Source organism: Buceros rhinoceros, unplaced genomic scaffold, assembly GCF_000710305.1.
Source record: "Buceros rhinoceros silvestris isolate BGI_N320 unplaced genomic scaffold, ASM71030v1 scaffold1027, whole genome shotgun sequence".
Classification (NCBI taxonomy): Eukaryota; Metazoa; Chordata; class Aves; order Bucerotiformes; family Bucerotidae; genus Buceros; species Buceros rhinoceros.
This window is the reverse complement of record NW_010422557.1, coordinates 12812-22143: the sequence shown is the minus strand read 5'-3', so window position 1 is coordinate 22143 and position 9332 is coordinate 12812. Positions and strand designations below refer to the sequence as shown.

The following is a 9332-nucleotide window of genomic DNA, read 5'->3' as shown; positions in this document are numbered from 1 at the left end:
GAAAGAGAAATCAGAAAACTTCTATTGAAATAAAACTCATTAAATTTATTGCTTTTATCTATTTTACCATTGTGGAAAATGTATTTATGGAAGTTTTTTGTTCTGTTTTGTTCTAGCCTGACAAGCTAAAGCTAGAAACAGCACTTCTAACTCACAGTTGATAGTCAATAAGTTATTTTAATGGTTGGCTTTACTACTTGTTTACATGGCATATTTCACAGTGATACCAGGCATTTAAACATCAACCAGCTACTGGCATTCAATGAAGCTCATTAGTTTTAATTGTATTTATTTGTATGCCTATTATAGTAGCATTTACCAGCTGAAATTAATACTGCCTAGATTGATTTCTCCCTCAAAAAAAGAGTTATCTAGACTCTATCCATAAACAATACAGACAGGCAACTTGAGAAAGCAAGTCATGCCACCTGTTCTAAACGCCCTTGTAAGGAAGGGATGAATTACTCTCCAAAGACATTTCTTTAGTGGCCACAGGAAGAGCCTGGTTTAAAGTGTTTATCTTTCGTATGCCTGCAGTTAGGCAAAAGGAGTTCTGCCCATAATACCAAAAAAGGGCTCATCATCTAAATAAGCCGGGTGTAAGCAGAGGAGGGAAGAGGGTAGCAGAGGTTGAAACTCTTACCCAGGTATTCAAGAGATCAGTGACAAAGCTTCAGTTTTTAGGCCAATATTTTACTGCAAGCCTTCCCTTCACCTTTACAGCCAGTGTGAGCTCTATTACAGGAGTCAGCGGGAGCAGATTGAGAGCCTGGATGGCCGCTTGTAATGATTTAAAATTGGCGGGTTTCTGTTCATCCGTTCAGAAATCGCTGCTATACTTCATATAGCTATCACTGCTATACATATTTTCCAAACAGGAATGTCCCACGTAAACCTCACTAATGAAACTCCTTTTGCATTGCAGTTGACCTGGACAGGTTGAATGATGACGTAAAACGTTACAGCTGCACTCCAAGAAACTACTCTGTCAATTTAAGGGAGGAACTGAAGCTGACAAATGTAGTTTTCTTCCCCCGTTGCCTCCTCGTCCAGCGTTGCGGGGGAAATTGTGGCTGTGGTACTTCAAGCTGGAAATCCTGTGTGTGCACGTCAGGGAAAACAGTGAAAAAATATCATGAGGTATTTTCACTCTTTTTCTTTTCTTTGGTACTTCTTTTGGGTATTTATTGCTTATGTGGATTCTGAAGGCTTGTCTCAGAGCCATGTGTGCTGCTTACATTGATTATCCTGTTATATTATCATGTTTATATTGATTATTATGTTGGATCTGTAGGACAAAAATCAATAGTCAAAAATCACTGACTGCAGTGAAGTTGTAGGCAAAGACGGTATTTGAGAGAGACCAGAGTGCTTAAGTGAATGTTCCCTGTGGTTACCATTCTTCCTGATGTGAAGAATCAGCTTAGGCTTCCAGATGGGTTCAGGTAGCCTTAGAGTAGAGCCTAGATAACGGCATTTTCTTGCTGTCCATGCTAGATACCAACTTGGTACCTCACGGAGCAGAATTCACTGCTGTTGCAGTAAGCTGTAGAGAGACACTCCCCATGCAGTCAACCAGCAGAAAGGCCTGATTTCAATCATGTTTAGTATTATTGTCTTTAATGCCACAACATTGCCCAGCAATTTGCACTTGGAAGTGGTGAATGAGCAGAGTGGAAGGAGGTTAAATGTCTGTTAGAAAGGGTTGTTAACAGGTGTTTATGGTTTTTAAGAAGTTGGAGGAAACTTTTGCCACCTCTCTGTGTGGGTGTTACCACAGCATCCTGATGAACTTTGTTGCAAGAACATCAGGCTTACACTGAACAGTAACAGCTGCATCTTTTGGTCTTACCTTTTTTTTCCCACTTAGCAATTTTTTTAACACAGCAAAATTCTTACGTAAGAATGAAGTCCATTATATTTATTTTTAATCCATTCAGAACACATTTAGAGAGGGGGGAAAAAAAGCCAAGGATAAAGCATTTCATATCCTTGCCTCTGAATCAGTATTTTCAGAATTTCCAGGCATGGACAATGTTCAATAAAGTGAACGTATCTAGGAAGGTTTTGTGGTATTATTTCAGTTGTCTGAAAGTAGGTAACTGCATGCTCTGCTGACTTAATTTCTGACACCTATCTCTTGTAAGAGCTTGGTTTACCACTTGGCTGAAGTCTCTAGTGGCAATGAAATTTATGGACTTTAAAGCTGGATGTGATGTGGGCTCGTATCGTAAAGGCATTCAGTTGGGAGACCCTAAGGCTGCAATTACAGAAGGCCATGGAAGGTCAGACCTTTGACTCGCTATGAGCAGTGTGGTTACCCTTTTGCAAAGTAAGAGATCGTTTTTCACAATTAACTGCAGAATATAGCATGCTACACCTCAGCTAGGACTAGGGAATAGTTAATATTTTATCTGATCTTCAACAAGATGCAGGGATGACCCTGCAGCAGAGCAAAAAGCCTTATCTCAGTGATAGAAAAGTTAATTGGGAAAAAAACTAATAAGTGTAAAACATCTAGTTGACTATGTGCAGATAAGGTGTTCTGAGCTCATTTTATGTATGAATAAATATTTATAAGCACCACGACATTGTACAAGAATGCTAAAAGACCTGGCACCTTCAGAGAGCAAACAGTTGACCAGGCAAAATCAGACATGGATTAGAAGCTGGCTAAGAGATAAAGAGCAAATTGATGGAAGTGATGAGCAGTTTTCTACATAGGAAGTGGTTATCTGTGGGTGCCCCCAGCACAAGGATTAACTGTTATTTCATGTGTGATCAATCTGGAGGGAGGTGACCAGAGAGGTAGGCAAAAATGACAGCTAGCACAGGAGATGATAACCTGCTTTAACAGCAGAGAAGGCTGTGAGGGATTTGCGGAGGCCTAAGTAACTACTAATGCAGTTTAGAAAAGCAGTAAGCATTAGGAAGAGTAATCTTAACTATTTATTCATATAAATTGATGTGTGAGGGGAGCAGGAGAAATGAGGGCTGGAAGTTGGACTAAAGGTCGAGTAGGGAATTGCCATGAAGAGTGCCAGGGAAACAGTTATTTAGTGTAGAGGTGATAGGAAAAAAACAAGTGACAGTCTTCTGTGGGAATAGAGTTGAACAGATAATAACACATCAGATATTATGGCCTGGATAAATTGGTGGGGTACTTATACTGGGGGTTGACCACTGGTGCTTAGAAGGACATAGGCAGGAGTAGACAGGAGATATAGAAGCAGAAAACACAGATCAGGAGTCATACGGGAGAAGATACATATCAAAAACATTTGTAAGGAAAGTGGCTCAAAAGTTTTGGATAATTTCATTTAGAAAAAGCTGGGAATAAGAGATGACACAGTGAAAGACAGAAGATGTTGAATAGTGACTAAAGGAATATTAGATCTTCCTAAATATTTTTTTCCTGAGGAAAAGAACAAGAGACATTGAAAGGGAACTAATTGAGAATGATAAAAAGGAATTTGATATTTTTTTTCCACAGTAAATGTATATGAAATTTCAACCCTCAAGTATGAGTGGTGTGTAATTCAGAAGGATTCTGAGAGAACTAGAAGTAAAACATAAACTGAATTATCGTGGCTCACATCTGTATCAGAACTTAAGCCAACTATTGACAGAAGTGATAAAACAAAATCTGATTATAAAAATGTTATCAAGCACTTTTTAACCAGTGACTGTAAGCCTCTGGTGCTGGAACACTAGAATATCACATTAACCAGGTATTGGTCAGAACAAGGATGTCATGACTTATGACCACCTCAAATTAATCACTAAATTCAGAAAATTCAATACTCACCCTAATACATCACTGCTAATTTATTTCACTACTCCTTTGTTCTCTGAAAACTGTGAATTCAAGACAGTGTTTCAGCTTTAACATTAAATGGCTTTTGTAAGTTTAAATTTAAACTTAATCCTTTAGGGATGAATTAACAGCTCACTGAGCAGACAAGTAGCCAAGTGGCTCCCATTAGCATGAGTAGGACTCATGCAGATAAATTTACGTGGGACATACTAAAGATGTGTCCATTAATTTTAGTCCAAAATATTTTCCACATTATTATTATTATTAGCTACGCACAGCTAATCAGTTTTATTCTTTATTCTTCTTCAACACTTAGCTCTAATTTGATTTAAATGCCTGGCAGTAACGGCACTGAGGAAGGGCCTCCCAACATGCCGCTTTTAGAACCGTGGAACTGGTTTATTCTTTTTGAAGCCAGTTTGAAACACACTAATCTTAACCAAAAAGCCTTTAGTTGCATAATGAAGGACGGAGCTTCACACTTTATGAAATCCCAAGTGCTGTTAATTTGGTTAAAAACCTCTGCCTTCTGCTGCAGGAGAATATTCGCCAAATTCAAACACAAGTCTCAATTACTTTGATTTACTTGCGAAAGTGATCAGAAGGAGGGATAAGGTGGTGGAGCAGAGAAGGTGTTTGTAGCGGCTGACACTGAATCCTGCAGACACCAGGCTGCTTCTCTTGCCAGGCTGATTTTTACTAACCACTCACCTGGAGCCTTCGTCTACTGGGCTCCTGAGCTATTTGTCCTGCACGTGGATACGCTCGTCCTCGACAGGAGAAACGCAACTGCAAATCGCTTTAAAGAAAAGTTGTCTGACACTTCTGAGCTACCCAGTATTTCTGGGTGAGGAGGACAGAAACAGGCAAATTTTCTGGAAGCAGCAGGCTCAGTTTTGGCTTTTAGCCGGAGCCTTGCAGTGCTGGAGAAGCTGCATGCTGGCAGCTGTGGGGACACTAATGCCCGGAGCATTTGTTGAGAGCAGCTTCTAGTGCAGAGTGATTTCAAGGCTATCTTCTCCTCATGCTCTTACTGGTTTTTAGCTCCCCCTTAGTTCCTATTCAGAGCCTCACACTGACTCATCACCGCGCACTCCCTCCTCGTACCACAGGACTGTGAGCTGTCATGTGTAGCTTTAATTTCTGCCAGCTGTGAGTGCTGCTCCCGTTCCTTGAACAGACCATGCAGCTCTATCCTGTCCGGTTCAATTGAAGAAGTAATGCAACATCAGGGAAAATGAGAATGCCATGGTAAGGGTATCTTCTTCTTTATTGCCCCAGGAAATGCTAATAATGAGCTCTCGGGTCTTTTGTAGCCTGGAAGTTTGCCATAAATTTACCAAAACACTCAGCAGTTTCTGGAAGTAAACAGGTTCATAGCTGGAATAAACAGATAGTTTTATGGGTGGGGGGTTTTTTGTAGGAGTCTTGTGATGCTCTGTGGTTTTCCATGGCTTCGGGGTTTGCTTGTGTCCAGAGCTCATTGAACAAATACCCATGATTTACCACAGTGTCACAAACCCTGCGAACCAAACAGGCCAAGTGCTGACGGTGTCTCAAAACGTCTCCCAGTCACAGTCTACCATAAGTGATACCGAGTTACGTCGCAAGGCTCTGTGCAAGGGAAAGACAAAGCAATACATGGAAATGGATTCAGCACAGCTTAATCAAATGCGTGCGTCTATTGCTGTCCAACTTACTCGGTTGAAATGTGAGCGTGTTTTCCATTGCAGTGCATTTCTTTGGAAATGCCTGGAGCTGCTCTTTAAAGAGAGGAGGGAGCTCCCAACCCAGCCCAGAGGAGGTGTGGGGGAACATGGGCCAGGACTCAGCTCAGCTCTGAATTCAGCTGTGCCAAGTGCCCAGCGTGCACATACCTGAGAGAAACAAGGAAGCAGTTTCCCCATCTCATTGCTGTAACTGATGAGATGTGAAATGAGTTTCTGTGAGGAATAAATGCTCTTAAGGTAGCAACCAGAATTTGTCAGTGTATAAACCTCCACAAACGCAGTGCTGAGCCACACAGCTAAAAGGCATGTAAAGAAAAAAAGCAAAGTCCTGAAATCTGATTGCATCTTTACCTACTTACTTGTCTGTCCTGCAAAGACCGATGCATTTTTCACTGTCTGTATGGTGCTTCTTCCTCCTGCCCCATTTCCCCCCTGCTTTTTGAATCATTATACTTCCATTCACATTTCATGTTGGCTGGAGTTTGTCTGGTGCATTCACAGGACATACGTGCAATTAATTCTCAACAACAAGGTTTAGATTAGTGTTAGCATGGCTACTTCATTACCTCTTGCTGCCCCGAGAGGGATAGCAGGCACCTCAGAGCACTGCACAACAGGGAGTCTTTGCACAGGTTGCTGGGGCGTAGAGACAGCTTTAACTGGACTTAATGCTGCAAAGGGAAAACAAGACAATAGAGATTATTGGGGAGAAAAGAGCAGGGGAGAAAATAAAAAGGTGACATGGGACTTTGGTAAGACAGAGGAGTTGTTGCCATGAAGTTAAGAAATGTAACTAATACAGTTTTGTGTTGTGGGGGCTTTTTTCTCCTCCCCCCACCCCGTGGTTTTTTTTTTTTATTCACAGAAATGAGAAGCAAACCTTAAAGAGGCACTTGAGAGACCAGTCAATAATTGTCACTCTGTCTTTACACAGGGAAACATTACTGGACAAAAATAATACAAATGCTGCTGATATAACAAAGGAAATCTAAGGGATTACAAAGAACTAGCACCATCAAACCAGTGTGCAAGGCACGTGGTCCGATCGTTGTATGGCCTGGAGTTGATAGTGCGTGTATAAAGGAGATAAAAGATTGTTATGGTGATAAAGTCATAGAATTAACCTGACAAAAGAGTTGATGAATAGAAATATTATGTAGGAAGCGTCGATGGGATTTGTTTGGGATACAAATACAAGGAAACGGAGTGAGTCACAGATGACTGCTAGGTGTCAGGATGATCAGAGAGAGCACAGCGGTGCGGTGAGAAGAACAAGGTTCGTTTTTTCCTAGATGAAAATGGAAGTTCTTTGGATGACATCTGGAGGTTGAGCAAGTGAGACACCCTATAGTACATGTCTGGGTAGCGAGGCAGTTTGGAAAGGGAGCACACGTGTCTGGTCAATACAAAAGCAATAGCTGGAGCCATAACGCGTGACAAGATCACCAGAAGCAAGGGGCTCATTGTTCCTTTTCTCTTTTTTCCTCTTTTTCTCTCTTGTTCCTGATATCCTATTATTGTCTTTGGTAAGAGAGAATACAGCTTTGGGTCAATGTCCCTATTTTAGGCTAAGTTCCTACTAGAATAAAGATCCTTATGCTAAGTGATGAACCACAGTCCCATAATGCTCGCTTTCTTACGCGCAGAGCACAGCTCCACTGTGTGTGACCCTTGGATCAGATAACTTCCAAAAACTGTGGAGTAAGATTTTTTTTTTTCATCTGTATAAGAACTTGGATCTGTGTTGAATGTTTTGCACTTTTGATGCTTCCTCTTTCATGAATCTCAGACAAATATAATTTGGTTTGCATGCGAGAATGATGGTATTTTTAGATGAGCAGGAGATTAGATAATGCTGCATAGCAGGATTTTAAAATAAGTTCTGCAAAGTACAAATTTCAGTATCTAAAATAGCACCCAAAGTTGTTCTCCATCCTCTGCCGCTGGAATATGAAGCTAACCAGATATTTGGTAAGCTAAGCTGTGTTATTGATTATCTGCAGTCTTCTTAAGCTAATCAAATTAAAAAAATAATTTTGAGAGGCTTTGTATTTCTGTTGGTGCCTAAAGTATTAGTCAAGAATTTAACAGAATGTAACTATTGTTCCTAATAAAGTAAATGGTAAGTAAAAAAAGCGCTATGAGCAACTGGATATCCCTTCTCCCTATTTTATTTTATTATTCTTAAGAAATGTTGACTGGGTTTCGTAGTACTCTTTGCTTTTTATTAAACCGTGTAGCTGTCTTGGACTGTTGTGGCTACATTTTGCCTGATGCCAGAGGTAAATGATGCCTTGCTAGGACGATGAGTGAATGCTGGAGGGAGCGGTTTGCCCCATCTGGCTCTACCCATCTCAAGCTGCGAGTCCAGCCTTTGGGCTCCTTTCCTAGTTATCAGAGCTAGCCCCACACCAGGTGTGGGTCAGGGTAAACAGGTTATCTCCACCTGTGTACTTTGCCCAGCAGTCATCTTCACTCTGTTTTCCTCAGCCCCTAGTCATGAAATACTCTTACAGATCTGCTGCCGTAAGAGGGGCTGCAGGGCCATCAGCCCTAACCTCCTGTGCTCCACAGGCTACTGGAGAGCACACTGCTGCCTCCAAAGCAAGACTCAAGCTTTTACTTCTTACCTTCTGGAAAGGCAGCCGTTTTCTGATGTCCTCAAACAGGCTGAAACACCCCAGTTCCTTGGAGAGTTGTCCAGACAATGAGCTGGCCTGACTTAAATAGTTGTACCCTAATTCCAGATCAAGTTCTTCTGGCTTCAGCTTCCAGATACTGGTTTTTGTGATGGCTTTGCTCTCTCGTTTAAAGAGTCCTTCCAGAATCAATGCCCAATCAATGAGCAAGGTTCCTGGCAGGGCAATGCATTGTCTTTATATTTCCTTCACCACTACCCCTAATGAAAATGATGCAGTGGCCACAGTCGCCTCGCCTTGAAACCTCTCAGATGCTCAGGCATAGCCACAAAGTACAATGGCATCCAGCGTACTGGTGTGCTCCCGCAGAGCTGTCTGCACAAGAAATGCCACAGGGCACTGATACCACTTCGTGTTGCCTCTAAACACCAAATCCAGCTGAGAAGCTAAGTCCTCTGTCTTTATTTTTTTTTATTGCTTTAATAGTTTTATGACCTTAACTAATTCAGTGTTTGATGAGGGGTGTATGGCTGTGGTTATACGCTTTGTGAGACAATGATCTGAGCAGCTGAGGTACCACATTTTGATTAGTAGTGACAGATATTGCTCCCTTAATTTGGAAAACTGCAAGGTTATTCTTTTTCGCCCATACAAAACAAACCTTTTCAGCATTCCAGACCTTTCTCACATCATATTTTCTTACAGCTACTGACCCGATTAAAAAAAAAAAAAAAAAAGCAATAAGGTTTCCTGAACAAAATTTCTTTGAACTGTTTTCATTAATTCGGTAGCTCCTTACCTTTATACATGGTCAGGTCATTAAACAGCAGCTATTTTCAGAATAAAGGGTTTTCTTTCAACTACTGCGGTCACCAGAAATGACCTGACTTCCTGATTCCTTTCAGCTCCCATGTATTTAGCTGAAACTAAAACTGTTAGATGGAGGCTAGACAGAGAGCTTTGAACATCAGTTCTGTGATAGCTGTTAAAGCTGTCCTACGAGGGATCTGGACAGGCTGAGGCCTGATGGGGTCTGGTGGGCTGAGGCCAGTTGTATGAGGTTCAACAAGGCCAAGTGCCGGGTCCTGCACTTGGGTCCCTGCAACCCTACAGGCTTGGGGAGGAGTGGCTGGAAAGCTGCCCGGT

At 41.6% G+C, this 9332-nt stretch overlaps 1 protein-coding gene across 1 annotated transcript in view; it reads left to right on the top strand.

Moving 5' to 3' along the window:
* The window catches only part of PDGFD (platelet derived growth factor D), an 85833-nt gene that overhangs the window by 72542 nt on the left and 3959 nt on the right, over window positions 1–9332 (top strand). The window contains exon 6 of the mRNA XM_010140064.1: window positions 926–1140. Within this exon, the coding sequence (XP_010138366.1) occupies window positions 926–1140 (215 nt within the window). The remainder of the gene's footprint in view (window positions 1–925; window positions 1141–9332) is intronic.